The sequence below is a fragment of the Bactrocera latifrons genome, unplaced genomic scaffold, assembly GCF_001853355.1.
Source record: "Bactrocera latifrons isolate USDA-ARS-PBARC rearing strain unplaced genomic scaffold, ASM185335v1 scaffold_142, whole genome shotgun sequence".
Classification (NCBI taxonomy): Eukaryota; Metazoa; Arthropoda; class Insecta; order Diptera; family Tephritidae; genus Bactrocera; species Bactrocera latifrons.
The window spans coordinates 622,309-640,622 of record NW_017534875.1 but is presented as its reverse complement, the minus strand read 5'-3'; the positions used below and the strand labels follow the sequence as shown (position 1 = coordinate 640,622).

The 18,314-nt window shown below is 36.5% G+C and overlaps 3 protein-coding genes across 3 annotated transcripts; all 3 read left to right on the top strand.

Annotated features, from left to right (window-relative positions):
* The first annotated feature begins 143 nt into the window (after positions 1-143).
* On the top strand, positions 144-2,191 carry LOC108965576. The gene is made up of 2 exons (XM_018928098.1): positions 144-1,002; positions 1,874-2,191. Exons 1-2 carry the CDS (start codon positions 882-884, stop codon positions 2,059-2,061), a joined length of 309 nt encoding a protein of 102 aa, XP_018783643.1. The 5' UTR covers positions 144-881; the 3' UTR covers positions 2,062-2,191.
* Positions 2,192-9,790: 7,599 nt separating this feature from the next.
* Positions 9,791-10,486, top strand: LOC108965577 (protease inhibitor-like; the record flags this gene model as incomplete). The annotated part of the gene is given in 2 exon segments (XM_018928099.1): positions 9,791-10,030; positions 10,144-10,486. Coding segments are annotated over 2 exon segments (243 nt in total). The 3' UTR covers positions 10,305-10,486.
* Positions 10,487-14,173: 3,687 nt separating this feature from the next.
* LOC108965574 (GATA zinc finger domain-containing protein 4-like) lies at positions 14,174-18,078 on the top strand. Its single transcript, XM_018928096.1, has 2 exons — positions 14,174-15,101; positions 17,284-18,078. Exons 1-2 carry the CDS (start codon positions 14,951-14,953, stop codon positions 17,850-17,852), a joined length of 720 nt encoding a protein of 239 aa, XP_018783641.1. The 5' UTR covers positions 14,174-14,950; the 3' UTR covers positions 17,853-18,078.
* The last annotated feature ends 236 nt before the right edge of the window (positions 18,079-18,314 follow it).

The window sequence follows — 18,314 nt, the reverse complement described above, 5'->3', positions numbered from 1 at the left end:
CACTGTGCGTCGCACGCTGACAACAACAGCACGTGTTTAAAGTGCTTTCTACAGTTTCAACCAACACAGTTACGTGGCCAATGTGCKGTTCCGCAAAGCGAAAAAATAACTTCTTGAAAACAAATGCCTACCGAGTTATCACCTCCATGTTTCCTCCCCATTTGCCGTACGTGTGATCGTAGTAAACAACTCGAAACGGAAAATGTACTTTTTGAAGTTTTCGCAGCGTTCTTTTGTCGTTTGTCGTGCGCCGCTTGTCACTCAACATAATTAAATATATTTTAAAAACAAAGCGTAACAAAAAACCAGCAAACAAAAATCGCAAAAACAAAATACGCCACAGAAAAGGCAGAATCTGCATTACTCATTGCTCAATTAGAATAATTCATTTGCTGACGCTTGTCTAACTCGCCGAAGGTGCGCGTGTTAAAAGATAAAAAGAAACAAAGTCAACAGAAACATACAAAAAAAATAAAATAAAATAAGATTTCAAAGAGAACATTCAAAAAGAAATTGCCTGAAAAGTTGGTCTAAAACTAAAGAATTATTTTMATATATATAATTGCAATTTATTGTCACAGCTGTTGCACAACACGAAAAAAACGCGAATGCAATCGTTTGCCAAGGAGGGACGTCAGTGGTCGTGCGTTTTCTTCTGATGTGTTTCGCGCTAGAAAATCTTCACCCAGTGCAACTGCAAAGAAGCATTAAAAGTATGTTCCAAATATAAAACCCGAATTAGTAGTCGAACGTGCGCCGTACCCGATCTGTGCTGTTCTTAAAGTGTCCTAATTAGTGATCTTGCAGTTAACTCCCTTCTGATTTATGTGATATATTTGCAAAAGTAACAAAATACAAAGCAAAAACTTCATTACAACAACATGCTGCGTRTTGAAAGATTTGACTTTTTACCGTTACGGAGAGTAATTGTCATACTGCTTTTACTTGTCTTCGCGACACAAAAGATCTGTGCTAATAATAGTCTCGCCGTCAACCGATCAGGTATGTGATAATGTTTATAWATATAATATGCATATCCATTTACTTATGTATTTTATTGTTCTAGACGAAAATATTTTTTTTTTTTTAATTTTTGTTTCGCTAATAATTATCACTTTTATGGGTCAAAAGTTAATACAATAAGATATTTCACTATAAAAAAAAGTACATTTAAAATACTGTTTAATGTCAAAATTATGAATATAAATATCTGGAGGAATAAGGCCATATGGTGGTTATATTAAAATACAGTTTCAAAAGACAAAATCGAAAGAGGTTGAAAAAAAAACAAACAAAGTGAGGGCCTTACAGTAGTGTGTTACTTAWTCTCTATCCTCGGACTTTCGGGACGTCTTCTGACATTGTCTCACCAATTTTTCCAAAATCACACAAAATATGTAAGTCAGACAATATCGAATCGGCCACTTTAAAGTTAGCTAAAATGAAGTTTATTGTTGACCTTCTGAAGATATAAAGATTCTAAGAGAATATCCTTTCAATATGATGACTGAACGACAGGGGACACACCAAAAGAAAAAGAAATGAATCCGAGAATTTTCTTGTTTATCCACCTTTTAAACCTTCTCTGGACWTCAACAAATAATTCCAGAACAAAATTAGCCATATCGGTCTAGCCGTTCTCGAGCTTTAGCGAGACTAACCAAAAGCAATACATATCTATATATAAAGATGAAAAAACGCGCAGRGAGAATCGATATATATTTTGATAATTAGAAATAATAGAATAGAAATTAATTACATAATTATTACATCATTACAACTTAAATAAGCAAAGCACCGTCCGCCTTTCAAAACTGCCGGACCAAATCTGACAAAACTTTTTATATTTAATCCTCTGATTCTCGTGTTGCAGTGCCTGCCTGTAAATTACCACCGATGCCTTTGCTCTGCGACAATAAGCTGCACCGTTATGCCTACAATGCCGCTACCGGAAATTGTGTGAGTCTCTATACMAGCAGCTGTGCTACAAATACAATGACGAAACATTTTCTCACCTTCGAGGAATGTCGACGCGATAATATGCCAATAATGCGCTATTAAATGATGGTGCATACCAAAAGTCCATTTCAAATACCGATGAAATAAAGGAAACATTCCGATTTGAAAAAATCCTTTTAATTTTAATACGCACACTAATATATAAATATTTATATTTTAAAATTATTTTAAATATTACGTATATAAATAATAAAAATATTAAGTAATTGTGTTTGGTGAGTACTTAATCTTACAAAAAAAAAACCTGCATTTTACCCAACATCGCCCTTCCCTTCTGCGTATCAATAGCACTATCACAAATATATGTACGCGTACTGCATCAATTTTCACTGCGTACTGTACCTGTGTGTATAGGGTTGGTGTCTGTGGTTTTAGCTTTGCTATTTGTACTGTACATGCGATCGTGGCGGTTTGCGACTCGGCTAGATGTGATGTTTGTTGACGTTTCTGGGCGCCTGGTGCAAATCGTGAAATTGTAACATTCGCGGCGATCGCCYTCAGCCACTCAGGGGTGACCAGAACAAAATTTTAATTTTATGTCTGAATAAGTTGCAAATAACGGAAATAAACTGAAAAATAATAGTAAAATATTCTAAAAAATATTAAAAATGTTTTATTTTTTTTAATATTATTATGCGTAATTACTACTTTATACATTTATTGTTCAAAATATTAGTATATTTTTTTAAATAAATACGTTTTAAAAGAATTTAATGCYTTTTAATCACAACGATCAACATAAGCAGGTGTTAGCTAATCCTACTTGAATCAGTAAACTCATATTTATTCGAATTTCACAATCTTTTTTCAACTTTAACAACAACAAAAACAAACCAAATATTTCTTTTGAATGAACACAGAGGTGTAAACTAGGACATGCCGTCATATTRCATGGTGATAACTTAGACTTTCGAYTACCTTAKAAGATATCACGAATAATGGCGTATAAATCGGAAAATATATATATTTCTTGGGCCAATTTGATCATAATGATGCCATGTTGTTATATGTTATGTATGTTACATATCTGAAGCGATATCTTTTCATTACCTATTGATATATTTTCCGGGTGATCATAAGCATTGTTATTTATACAAAGTTTGTAGCGTTCAAAAGAGACCTGTTTTTGAGATAACGATCTTTTTCGGAAGCACTATCAAATTTTTTAATTGCACCTTTGCTATTTACTAAGATATGTATCTTTATGAAATTTGGCATAGATTATTGTCTAAGACACGTAAGGCTGGTTTTAAAACTGTCGGAACACGGGAAAGCCATAAAGCTAGCCTAAGTATAATGCAGATAACTTCACAATTAATATCTACATCGGTTCGCATATGGACCAAAAGTATCTTTGGAAGCAGGGCAACAGTAGAGAATTTCGCCAGGCACAACCGTCTTGACTTCTACTGGGTGCCAAATCACAAAGGCATAGRCGGCAATGAGTTAGTGGATGGGATTGCCAAGAGTGGTGTACGGCTGTYATGTCTTTAAAACGTGGCGTGGCATAGCACGAAGGGTTAAAATTCGTTGGWATGATCTATTGGAATGCAAAACAACAAAAGTCATGTTCAAAGCGTTCAAAAATACACTAAGTTCCAAATAATTTTCAATTGAAGAGACTAGAAACATGATTGGAATACTCACTAGTCACTGTTCGGTGGTGGCACATGCATGCAGAATGGGGCTGATAGATCGATATACCTGCAGGAAATGTAGTGAGACCGCAGAAGCTATGGAAATTCGCACCAAGCGCTTGCATTCTGATGGATTACTTCACATGAACTACGTAACGGTACTCCATCTGGCACTGTCAATAACCAATGTTAGTATATGCGTGGCTCACGAGCCTGCCATAGTAAGCTAACATCACCTCTTGTCAAAAACAGCGCCATACTTTCCGAATAAATTGTTGARATAAGGTCACTTTAGAATGCTGCTGCCATTTAAACTGGCCTTTCTGCTTTTGAAGTAGCCGCAGAGCATGTTTCGGGTTCACAACGTGCCGTTTCGCAATCTCATTGACCGCCGCTGCTGCCTTGGACGTTGCCGGTTTGTCGTACGCGTGCTTGACGCCTATCTTCTCGGCTACGTCTTTACACATCCTCTTTTTCGAGGACGCCTTAATTTCACTTTCCATTGAGCGCTGCCGCTTTCCAACGATGTGCTTTTCAATGCGATTAGCATACGCTGGAGGCATTACACCAATTGCGAGTTTCTCCTCGTCTTCCTTCAGGCTTGACTTGCTTACGAAGCGGTTACATATTCCAACCACCGCCTTTTATCTCGATTTTGCCTTCAACCCCTCCTTGCTTGGCTTCTTCCAGGGCCCTCTCTTGTTACCAGAGTGGGAACCCTCGGCCTGCACAGAAGAGCGGAAAAGTTCTTCCSTTTCTGCATTTATGGTATCAGTGACCTGTAAAGCTGATTTGGCAATAGCACTATAACCACCGCAAACTGCTTCCGTTTCAGAGGAGGTGTGGCCGCTGGCGACACAGCTAATGCGATCGCTGTGCCCGCCTTTGGTTGCACCCTCGTCTCCCACCTATGTTTGGACCGATATTCCGGTCCGCTTCGTTTTATTATCTTCCTCCAAGGCGAGTCTTGGATTCAGAGGTCTCTACCCTCAGCCTTTTATACATACCGCCAGGTACCTCATTAGCAATGGCCGCTGTATTAGACATTCACCTACTTCTGAGGATGCATATAAAGCACTCCAACATAAGGGGATATACGTCAGCCTCCGCTAAGAGCCGCCCGACTGCAATGTAATGACTCTACCAGAAGCCAATTTGAGATCATGGCATTCTAAGCAGCGACACTCATTGTCCAGTCGACACCCTCTGGGGGATACAGCTAAGAGGATTTTTGCCGACTACAATACCTATGACTCAGGTGAAGTGGTTCTTAAAGTGCCTCAGAAATGGATGCTGTGTGAAATATGGAGGAACTTTCCTTAAAGAGTGAAAGTATTTCAGTTTTTATAGGAACCAATCTGCCTTGAGAGAATATATACTTTTGTTTAATTAGTCAATTACAAAGTATTCGATAACTCTTCAACTGTATATATCCAACTATATATCATTGCAACTCTGTTCAAATTGCATATTCAGAACGCATTTACAGTTACAATTAACACAAATGTTAGAATTGGGTATTTCCATAATTATTAACTGCTGTTATTTTTTGTGATAATTTTTACACTTTACTACTACAACTTAGCTACTGAGTCATTTATCGTATAGAAAATCACACTTATGATATAAGATAGAATGTATGTGGCATATGTCACATACTACAATTTATACCCGATAGTTCAATTTAGAGAATGAGAAAACTCTGCATTTGGAAAATAGCGATTCAGAGTTGTAAATTGATCCTTGAGCAAATAAGTAAGTAGAAGCAGTGGAGTTAATATCCGTATGATCRAACTTGCCTGAAATCGAACTATTTGTATTTACGTGGTTTTATTAGAAGATATTTCGCCGCAAATACTCTTTTAGCCTCACCTATTCTMGTCTAATTATACGACAATTAGTAAAAGCCATCACTAATATAGTAGTATAGGCTTTAATTGTCTCTAGATGCATCGCACGAGTCAGTACTTGGACCTAACCCAACTTAATTTATTAAAGTATTCACTAATTACCATCAAAAATTATACTACAAAAATATAACTACAATTAGTTCAAATTGACTTTGTAATATGTTGATAGCTCATTAAGTACTTGTGATTAACTCGTCCCAAACGTTTCACTTGTTGATTCATCATTTGTTTAAATTATCATACATATACATATGTATTTATCGAAAATGGTGTATGGCAATAGACATTTGCTATTAATTAGTAAGCTGTTAATTATTCTGTTTATATATAGTTTATAATTTTCAGCAAAACTTCATAGTGGGCTAGTCGAAAAGGCTTGTATTTTATATACAGTTAATACACATTTCTCGTAAATTTTTCCAAGCTGATAATGTTGATGTTTAGAGTACTTTAAGTCCAAACTCCGGAATCCCTCGGACATCACAGTCCTATTGATACTTTTGCGGATAAGACGAAGCTTTTGGAGTACTTTAAACACGTTTCCCTCGAAACTGTGTATTGGAAGACGATTGGCAAGATTTCCAGAGGACTATTCAACTGATCATAATGAAATATTACASATGTCTTTGAGATTTCGATTACAACTATTTGAAAAAAAAATAATTCCACGATATTTTCACTGAAATTTTCCTTTTTTGTTAAAATGTCTGCCAAAAAGCCAATTTTCAGTTTTTATCCTTCGTCCAAGTTCTAAGCTAAGCACCTATGTAATCTCTTATAACACTTAATCGATAAGCGCCGGCACTTTTTATCCACACCTAGGGTTTCGACATCATAAATAACCGGCCTTTCTAACTATTCAAATGCGATCATTCGTGCCTTCACAATTATCAGCTTGATTAACTAACCTAATATATCCCAAGCTTCAAATCGCAATAAACTAATAAAAAAAAACATGATCAATAAATAAGAAAGGGTTTACTTTCAACCGATTTGGAATGCACTAGTTAGTAGTTCTGAGCATCACAAGGGACCGTCGTTTTTAGTATACAAGGGGATCAGTCGTGGCTTCACGTATAAAAGCCTTACCTTAGCTTACCAAAGCTAACCTATCCCAACTTTTAAATTGCAATTAACTAATTAAATTTAGAAGGGCAATCAGTTAATAAAAAAGGGCTATTAACTTGTTTGCAACCAGCCGGTTTTTAATGCATTACTTTATTACTACAAAATTYGAAATAGAACAAGTGAGTATTGTAAAGTAAGGCATTCTCTACTACCCTTCCGCAACTTGTTTTACTGTCAGTTAAATTACCATTTAAATTCACACAACAATGTAGATGTGTAAGCAACTCCGAGCGTGCAAAAAAGTAAGAACGCCGAGCTTTTCGCCTAAAACTTTTCAATAATTTTTTGAGCATATTAATAGTGGTTATGATAGTTTCCAAATAGTTGTTACATCAAGTTTTTTCTATACTGATATATAGTACTAAAAATATGGAATATATATATTTATACGAGTATAATAATTATTATAATAGAGTAATAAATACATTGGAAACATATGGGTTCTAACAATCCTATTCAACAATGAAGACCAAATACGACATTTGCCCTATTAGCTAACTATTATCCATTTCAAGCTGATAAATCAAAATAATGTGTGTTATTTACGATTAATTATGTGAAATATAAATTATAATATTCCAAATATTGAAGCATAYTTTTACGGTAGTTACAGATAAACTATAATTGTGATTTATTTATACAAGAACTATGTAATGGGCATTTCAAATTCAAATTTCCTACCTTATAACAATTTCTTTAATCAGTTAAAGCCCTATCATTTTAAAGTATGTCCAGATAGGAAAAAATTTTKAGTTATTATCTTATTGACTCGCTTTCAATATGATTCTGAATCTAATAATTAAACCAAGAGTGATGTTCTGGCCAACAGGTGGTACTTGGTACAAAATCCAAACTCTATAAGTCACTYATAATTCYCGTCCTGCTATATGGTGCAGAGGCTTGGACGATGACAACAACTGATGAGTTGACGTRGCGAGTTTTCGAGGGAAAAGTTCTGCGGAAGATTTATGGCCCTTTACATATTGGCAACGGTGAATACCGCAGTCAATGGAACGATGAGCTGTACAAGATATACGATGACATTGACATATGTAGTTTAACGAATTAGGAGACAGCGGCTACGCTGGCTAGCTCGTATCGTCCGAATGGATGAAAACACTCCAGCTCTGGGACTATTAGACGCAGTACCCACCGGAGGTTGCAGAGGAAGAAGAAGACMTCCACTTCTTTGGAGATTTCAAGTGGAGAAGGACCTRGTTGCACTTTGTATCTCGAATCGACTGGCGCGCTGCTGTAAAYTCGGTTATAACTGCGTAAACGGTGTCTACTCCAGTAAAGAAGAAGCTTTTAGACGATTTAAGAGATAGTAACACCAATCGTAATGTGTCTCAATATAAAAATTTTAAAAAGCATGAAAAAATTTGTATTAAGGGAGGTTTTTAACAGTTCCTACCATAAAAAAGTCTCGAAGCTATTGATCATTGCGAATTAGCCTTAAGTACTAATAAAGGTTAACTATTTTTATTTACTAGAAGATACAAAATCCCTGAGGTTACTCTCCCCACGTTGGGCGGGATTTTCTCGTTAAACAGGTAGTACTTGGGGCTTATCCTTTATATGAAGCTCTAATGGAAGCCAAATATCGAGGAGAGTGTGAGGAAGGCATCAATCGCCTTTTATTGTTGTAGGGAAGCCGTTGGAAAAAGATGGTGGCTCTCACCAAAAATGATGTAGGGTAGTGGTGGCTCTATGAAAGCATATAATGTTTTATACGCTGTCTGGTGGGGCTTTTGAAAAAATCATTCTAGCTAAGCAATTTCAGCCTGTTCCAAATTATACCGTTACTTTGAATTCRAATTGAGAGARRATATATCGTCGAATAACAAAAGTTGTTCATACAAGGACATGATTCTAAACGTTTGGTTGTATAGCAGATATATGTATGTTATATTGATCATTTATCGGTGGTTCCGATAAATGAGCAGTCTCTTGGGATATATATACAGTCAGTCAAACAGACGACTAAAGCGAATCATTGCGTCTTGCTGATAATTTATATATACATATTAACGGGTCCCGCACGTTTCCTAATTGGTATTGCAAACTTCGTAGCAAACTTCATATGCCCTGTTTAGGGTATAAAAATGCGCATGCATTAATGGCAGGCATGTTTTACTTGAGGGCAGCGAAAATTAAATCCATAAAAAGGGAATACGGCAATTCGAAGTTACTCTTCCACTTATTTATTATGCAATATACCAAAACACCTACGCATACATATGTACATACATACATATATATGGAGGATGCACTTATCCTTTACGCAACGATGAAATTACGAAGCCAAGTGGGAAAACTGAAGTTGTGTGCAAAAGACTTTAACGAAACAAGTTTAATTTCGTTGTATTTTTTTGTTGTTGCAAAACTWAAAAAAATAAACAAAACATTACATAACAACAACAACAAACACTTTGAAGACTGTGTGAAGTGAAGACAAAGTGTGTGACTAAATGTTTTTTGTTTTTCTGTTTTCTATTTTCTGTTTCTGTTTTTTTTTTTTTTTTTGTTTTGTTTTCTAGTTTCTTCTTTTGTTTCTGCCCGATTTGTTTTAATTTATGTGTTAATTAATCTTGCAGTTGCCTTATCAAAGTCTGCTCCGAAATTTCTCATATTTATTATTCTAGATGTGTATAAGAGACAGGTGTTAATTAATCTTGCAGTTGCCTTATCAAAGTCTGCTCCGAAATTTCTCATATTTATTATTCTAATTTAGGCATCAATTATGAACACACACACAGCTTTACCGTCTGTTATTGTTTATTATTTCCTTTCTGTTTAGCATATGCCGGACCGGTGTTGACCGTAGGTCAAGTTTTCGAATCAAACAAACGATCTCAGAAGCGCCGAGCGCGATATACTATATGTGTGTGTGTGGCTGTGTGCAGTGACAAACAGGCGTTAATTGCAAAATCAGCTGAAGGCTGGGATTCACTTATCAATCGGCTACAACAACAATACACGGCAAGTATTTGCACATTGCAGCGTTGACTTTACATTGCCTTGCTTCACACTTATAGAATTTATTTTTACACACACTCGCTCAAACATACATAAGTACATTAGGCTTTAACACAGGTAACTCGTCCGAGTATTGTGGCTCAACAGCGCCCTCAACTTGTATATAAGCATTGATTTCGAGGGCTTGCTGGCATTCAGTAGCAAAGCGTCTGTCAACGCATTAACAACAACTACTTAACGTCAGCCTCAAGTCAAATCAAATAAACAGCAGCAAGATGAAATGCACACTATTCGCCTATGTATTCGCCATAATCGCTTTGTTGTTGTGCGCCAGCGTACAAGCCCTTGACAAGTCGGGTGAGTAGATCGGAGAGCAGAATTGGCAACTAATTTGAATTTACATTTCACTTTTCAATACCTTTCACTTTCAACCTAAACATACCTCGATATTTTATGTTCTTCGTGCACAGCTTGCTCGCAGCCCAAAGATGTGGGTCCATGCCGTAAATCCGATCCGAAGGTCTTCTACAATAGCGAATCGAAGGCCTGTGAGGACTTCATCTATGGCGGTTGCCAGGGTAATGACAATCGCTTCGACACCAAAGAGCAATGTGAGAAGCTTTGCCTTTAAAGCGTTGCAACCAATGTATATCGATAAATTACACAATCGATTGTGTTGTACCAATTGAGGCGTTTAACTGTCGTTGATGCAAATGAGCATGAATATAAGTATGAGTATGAGTATTTGTTAAATAATTATTATTTCACTTTTGTTAATAAACAGTTAAGTTGCGCAACATTTGTTTATAAATACACACTGTGTATTATTTACATACAAAAAAAAAAAAGACAGTGGAATGTGATTGCGCTTAATTGCTCGGTATGAAATTGATTTTATGCGCAATTAAAAAAAATTATAACTAAAATTATGAACGAGAGGTGTTTATTAGCAACCTGTTGCAGATCATGTGAAATCGATATGTATGTATAACACGTCGTAACAGTTTGCGGTATAAAACGATGAAGCAGTCATGATTTTCGTGAGGGGGAAATAAGAAAAATGTTAACGGTCAGTTTGCAAGGCAACTATATGCTATATATGTTTCCAGCTAATAGCGTTGCCTTGGAAAATAGCCTGAGACAGATTTCGTGAAGTTATCTTATCAACTGGAAATTTTTTCCATACAAAGACTTGCTTATGATCGGTCAGTTGCATGTCAACTATGTACATATGTGTTATAGTATTCCGATCTGTTCAATATGTTCTACGATCTTAGCATTGTCTAAGAAAATAGACTTTGCAAAATTTCGTTAAGATATGCTGCTCAATTAGAGAGTTTTCTTATAATAATTTGATTTCGAACGATGAGTTTGTATACAGCTGCCATAGTCGTCCGATACCGGTGGAAAAAATTTTSTTTGAAAGAAAATTTCAAATAATTAATTTTTGTTGCATAGTGTCTGTTTGAGTTGTTTATTAACTTGTTACTTGTAATTATTTTTATTAAATCACTGTCGCTCCCATGCACAAATGAAACAAATGAAGTGGAGGTGTTCGYTTGAGTATGCATACATACATATATGTACATATATACACACTTAAGTGTGTACTACAATAATTTACACTATTATACATATGTGTTTGTTAATGGGGAATTTTTTTGGCTTAGTTAAGGCACCTATTACAATTAGAAACCACTTTCGATAGTTAAAAAGTACACKGGAAATGTGAATGAAAAAATAAAAGGTTTCGGCAAAATCAATTTATTTTWTTCAAAATAGTCTCCTTCTACTTCAATAAAGCTTTTTGCACGGTCTAAAAGCAAGTCGAACGAGCGTTTTAGCTCGTTTGCCGGTATSGCCGCCAGTATACCGATACAAGCCTTTTGAATRGCCKCYACGTCTRCAGAACGCTTTCCTTTCATGAGCAAATGCATTTTTCCGAAAAGGACGAAGTCGCACGGTGCCATATCAGGTGAATATGCGGAGCGGTTARTGGTTAAAATCTGATTTTTGGTCAAATAATCGTCCTTCGAATGTTGGATTCTGAGCAATTTTTGGTCGTCAGTCAATTTGTGCGGAGCAAATCATGCGCACACCTTTCGTAAGCCCAAATGTTCGGTCAAAATTCGATAAATCGATGCTTTGGAGATGTTCAATTCCATTTCCATAAATACCAATGATGATTTCGGCTGATATTTGATGAATTTACGCACAGTTTCGATGGAATTTCCAGTGATCACGGATTTTGATTGGCCCACATGTGGATCGTCATTTATGTCCTGACGACTTAATAACTTCACTTTCAAGCGATGAAATGACAGTCGATAAAGATAGCAGATTCTAACGCACCAGTCGACGTATACATCGATGTTGCCACCAGGAGGCGCTAGATTCAAAAAGTCGTGTTTACTACGGAAGCAACTCATGATGTTTTGCTCTAAGTGATCTAAAAATAATAATAAAACCAATAATAAACTGTCTTTTTATAATAGCTCAATAAGGTGATGTGAGGGAGTCAAGGGCACAACTACCATCTCGAATTATATTTGCTGTTGATAATTTCATCCGAATCGTTAAGATTCTAAAAAGTGATGAGATATCGCATTATGTGATGTAAATCATATGATGTGATGTACATTAGTGTGATTTTATATAAGATCATCTGACTTAGTGTTAGTGCATGAGATTTAATATTATATCATTTATTGAGTGATATTTTGATGCGATATCATATGATGTGAAGTGATATAACTTCATATCATAATATCATGTGATGTAGTATTTTCCTAATTAGTCGATCAGAATTAAAAATGTAGTTATGATAAATAAGTTATATAATTTTATGTAACGAAGGAGGTTTTAGTTTTATATTCAATGTCTGTCTTTCGAAAATCATAACCACACTGTTAATTATAATGATATTAAAAATCGGGGGATTAACAAAAATTATAATTTATCATAGTGTGATTGTAGCTCAATAGGGTGATGTGATAACTTTTTGGTAATGTGAACGGTGATAATATTAAATAATGTGATTTTCTAAAGATTGATGAGATGTCGCATCATGTAATCTGATGTACGGTCATGTGAGTTGATGTAAGATCAACTGATTAATATTAATTAACAAGATCATGTGATGTGTAGTTATATCATTTATTGATGCGAAATTATATAATGTGTGGTGAAATAATTTAATGACATTTAATGATAAATGATGATGTCAAATTGTGGAAGCTCAAAATTTCAATAYAGGCAATTARCGCTATCAACCCTTTATRCAGRTGCCGCAGACATGATGTAAAAGCCTGTTAAACTTTATGTATAGACACAAACTCTTTTTTCTAGCCGAAAATAATTGTATTAATTTAGCGCATATAATAATTTTCTTCAACAAAAATATGACGAACTTTTCTCCGTGTGGTTTCGAAACTCGTTCACGCATGCGTGCACGCACACCTTTTTCGCTGCAGCATAACGCTCTCCACTTCCACTGTCACTGGCAATAAGCCAAATCGATTGGTGGGGACATTGTGGGCTCAGAAGTGAGTAAAATAAACTCGTTCGACAAACAACTGGGGATATGAGTAACTAGAATGTAAGCTATATATGTAATCGTATGTTAGTGAATTTATGWWWTGWAWTKKAATGCAAAAAATAAAGGGTGAGASCATCTGAGYAGAGGTTAAAATACTACAAATTTTCCTTAAGCTTCMTTAGTGAATGACWAAGGAAAAATCAGCATCACAGTCGGACATTCTCTAGAGTCACGCCTGAAGGTTGTATAAACTACAGATTATAATTTTCACATAAGGCTGATTTCTAGATTTAACACAATATGTTTTTATTGCTTAAAGTTTCTTATGAAACCTGAAAAGGGGTTATTAATTTCTGGTGGTTTTTTCTACAACTGGGCTGTGTCTTGGATAAAAGATAGTATGGTGTAAGGTCTAAACTTCTCTTATCGAAAATAAAATCCAGATTTTGAATACTTTACCGCTGTTCAGAAAAAAATAGTTCTATAAACTTTCCTCCTCCCAAATTTCATCTCATGTAATAGTAAGCCATACCATGCTTAAGCCCCGAGAATTGTCAACTTAGCGGCGATGTCGATGACGCAGCAYCGTTTATTACTGTTTAAGAATATTTACTTTCAGCGCAATGACAGAGCAGAGAACAGGTGGACGGACAAACGGATGACTGACGAGGAGGACTGGTTTTAATACGCAGCAAGTTTTTAAACTGTTTACAAAAGTTTCGAAATGTATTTTGATAYAATTTGAATTCAACAGTATAGAACTATGTATGTATATGCATACGTACATATATATAAAAGCATTTTTAAGTGTAGTATATGAAATTATATACTATTTTCCTTTTGTATTATTGTTATGATTTTTTTACGACTGCGTTTGCTGGAATAATCGGAATTCTTTGGCGGTGTGTCGTTGGAAGTTTTTATAACGCGGCGCACAGCTGCCGTGGGCACAGTATATTCTAAGCAACAAGCGCGTATACACGCATGCGCAGACAAAGTATGAATAACACTTACAAAACCAAGCTATAAAAGACACCTACGTGCAAAAAAAGCTTATAAATACAAACGTACATATGTAAATACGTTCAGCCCACAGCCTATAGGCAACTTGTGTGCACCTGAGACAATATTTAAAAATAATCCAAATAMAAATCAGCACATTGGCACGCGATTTTGGGTGCGAGRCTTCAGCTGTCATGCTTGAATTTCTATTAAACACCGCTAAGTGATTGTGGCTAATGAATAATTGAAAAATTTGAACGTTTAAAGGCGAAAAAGAGAAAAATACCGAAAATATTCGAAAAACGTACACAACTTCATAGACGAACGTTTGTGAATTTTCCACTTGAGCGCCTCACACAGCCAGACATACACTCATACATACATACATACATACATACGCTCGCGCATTCGCCAGCCAAACAAGACAACGCGCCGCTGCAACTTGTGCCACAGTGAACAATCAGCAGCAGCCGCAACAGTAGTCATCGTCGATAAGCGGCAATCGCAAACGCGTACAGTGAAAACTGCAAATTGTTTACCGTTATTTTAGCAAGTTTTGCTTTTTAATTGCCAGCGCTTTGTTGGGTGCGCGAGAGTGTGAGTAAGCGTGAGAAAGCGCGTAGTGTTTTAGTTTCCAACGGCAGCCAGTCCGTAGTCACTGACATAGATTCGGTGTGTTGCCGGTAAAGCAAACATTCACAAGATCATTGTCGAACGCAACAAATAACAGTGAGTGCATGATTTTAGCTAAACGCACACGCGCAGTAGAAAGTGAAATGAAGATGCAGCTATTCGTGTCCTGTCTAGTGTTGATCAGTGTGGTGTTGGGTTGTGGGTTGGCGGCAAGTGCTTCCACTGTGGGTCTCTATGCACCAGATCGCTATGATGGTGAGTGAAAAATATAAAATATTTGTGAATTGTTTTTTTTTTTTCACAAAAAAATGTAGGTAAACAAGAAACAAGTGCAATTGCTGCATTGGATATGCAGAAATGAGTTGATTGCTAGCGGAATATGTTATTTTCGAACGCAACCGATATGTGAACCAGTTTTATATTGGGTAAATTAACATATTATATTGAAAGAATACAAAAAGCATTAGTTGAGGCATATACAAGAGTTGTTATTAAAAGCAATTTTCAAAATCCTGTTTGTAAGGCAGTTTTCCAAAAAGTAAACAAGAAAAGAGAACATTTTTTTTCGAAATACTGTTTGCAAGGTTGGGTAAAATGAAATTAATAAAAGTTTAAAAAATATTTAAAAACTGGAAATTTTTTTACCATTTGGGTCTCTGGTTTATGCGATGTTCTATAGAACTTTAATAAAGCAAATGTTTAAGCGCWGTTCTTCTAAGCAAGTTAGGTTAGATTAGGTTAGGTTAGTTGGCTGRTCRAAMAGATCGTTTGTGGAMTRCTATGTGTAATCCTTTGTGATGTCATAGAAAGGAAGAACTCGTGTGTTCGAACTATAAATATGCAAAACGCTTAGTGGCCAATGCAAACTTGCACAGGCGTGTAATTTTCACTCCCGCYAGCTCGATGGGATGTCCGAAAGTATGTGCACCCAAATGCTTAAGTCTTGATCGCCCAAACGCGGAACAGTCAAGAAGGAAGTGTTGAGTTGTTTCCACCTCATATTCATTCATACGGATTCGACAGATAGCGACCGGTAGGATTTCCAGGCTTACTGCGTTGACGCCAATAGGGCAATGCCCCTTTAAAAACCCCATTAGGCTAGSCTTACTGAAGGCAAAGAGATCACCTGATCTTTTGCCAACGATCTTGGTCCAAAAGGCTTTTGCAACAGCGCATGTACCAATTGTGTCCCAGCACTGAGCTGGGCGCGAAGCCCAGCTATATAACAGTAGACCGCAAGAGGATAAGGGAGCACCGATCCTCTCCCATTCTGTCCATAACGGCTCTAGGGTGCCGTCTAATAAGAGCAATAGCCGTGTAAGGCTTATTTTTTATACTTGCGACATAAACTGTTATATAAAAAAGGTATAGTAGAAGATCCACCCGACCTACATTTCTACAAACAAAATGTGTGAATATGACCCTACTAAACTGGGGAGAAAATGGAGCATATCTTGTGCAAGTGTCCCGTTTTGGCAAGACTGCGCTGTAAGCATTTGGGRWCCCCACGTTATGGTACACTGGAGGAGGTATCGACTGTGARGCCGRATAGTCTGTTAAAATTCRCGTCCAGCGCAGGCATTCTAAAGGATGTCTTCTCTAGCATGACTAATTTCCACCTTGTATCGCAAAGAAGCGAAACTGGTCCAACGCCTGGTTTATTGGCCTACCAGTTTTTCGGATAGGATTAGCGTCATTGTAATTTAGCATAGTGGGCGAATTATAAATAACAAATTAGTGGAGCCGAAAGACTATACTTCATGTAGATGGGCAGACTCGAATATTTTCTATATCTAAAGGATTTTAATTCTATTTGAGCCTATACAAGCCTTCGAAACTGCACTCGTCTGTGGACTACACCATAGATTGTAAGGGGTAGTCATAGCTTTTGCCTTGCCCAAAAATTTCATACGAACAAGTAACAAATTGCTGCTGTTTCGAGGGTGCTAAGCTGAAAGCGGACATAGTTTGAGAGTAAAAAAACGCATTTCGCAAAGAAGTGTTAAAGTCACTGACAAGTCGCTGACTCCTTTGGACACGCAATCACAATTTGCTTACTTCACAATTCATATATTATAAATGAACCGGCATGTTCTTTTCAACACATTGCATGCCACTTCATTTACAGCAATTAATCATAATTAATCTCCTGTGTATCTGCAAGAACAAAACGAGCTTTGCTTCAAGTACCTGTGGCTCGATGTTCTTATAATTACATTCCAACTAAGTAAGTCAGCGCAACGGTGATGACATCAAGCAACAATAATTTTGCAATATATATACATATATACTATATATGTATGTATATGCATGTATGTATGTATGTATATACAGACACTTGTATGCATGTATTCATACACATATGTATATATGTCTGCTGTGTGTATAGTGTTTTTCCAATTTACTATATATGTATGCTTTTGCATTCTGATTGCAGGCATACCGGAAACATGTCTCTTGCCCATGGACTTTGGCTACTGTCGGGCCAAAGTGAAGCGCTACTATTTCGATATGCGTCGCATGAAGTGCGCCATGTTCTACTTTGGCGGCTGTGCGGGCAACGTCAACAACTTCAAATCGTTGGAGGAATGCAATCGCGTATGCCTGGACGGTTATGGTGATTATGACAGCCCGAATGATGTGGTAGCCGTCAACAAGGCAAGCGGACGTGATTACCGCGGTCGCGGCAGTGTGAACAGCAACAGCAACAAGAACAACAGCAATGCTGGCAGTAGCAGCAGCAGCAGCAGTCGTGGCGTGAGCAGCAATGTCGGCGGCATTAAGAACAACACGTCCACAACCAGTTATGGTGGCAGTATTGCTGCTCTTGATGCCAGCTATAAAAACAGCTACAGCAAGTACAACAGCAACACATACAACACCAACACCAACATCGACAGCAATGTTAATGGCAATAATAGCGGCAGCGCTGTGAACAATAACACAAAAATYATACGCAACCGAAGTGATGACAATCTCGATGAATATGATTACGAGGAGAATTAAGTGTATTACCATATTCGTTTGTGTTGATCATGGAAATGAAATGCAAAGTATGTAACTTCCTTCATGCGCTACTGCCAAATACTCGTAACCTACCTATAACTATTACTATTACTATTTTTTCTTTGTATACAAATTATGTTAYTTATGTTATGCATATGAAATACTTATTTAAATTAACTTCAGTATCTCTTCTTTTTGCACTGCGCAAAACATTTGAAATATTACCTAATTTTGCGCKCCAAACAAAATAAGAATTGAAAACGAAATAAAAAAGTAATAAAAATAAATCACTTTAGATTCATTCATTCTACATAAAAAATCAGAATATATAAACATTTACTGAAAGGTGTAGGCATTTCAAGGTTTTCCAGTAAAGCAGTACAAATTTGATATTTTTTGTCATTTATGTTTGCATTTTTTTAGTAAAGTGTTTTATTTAGAATGTGTACAGTAATATTAGGT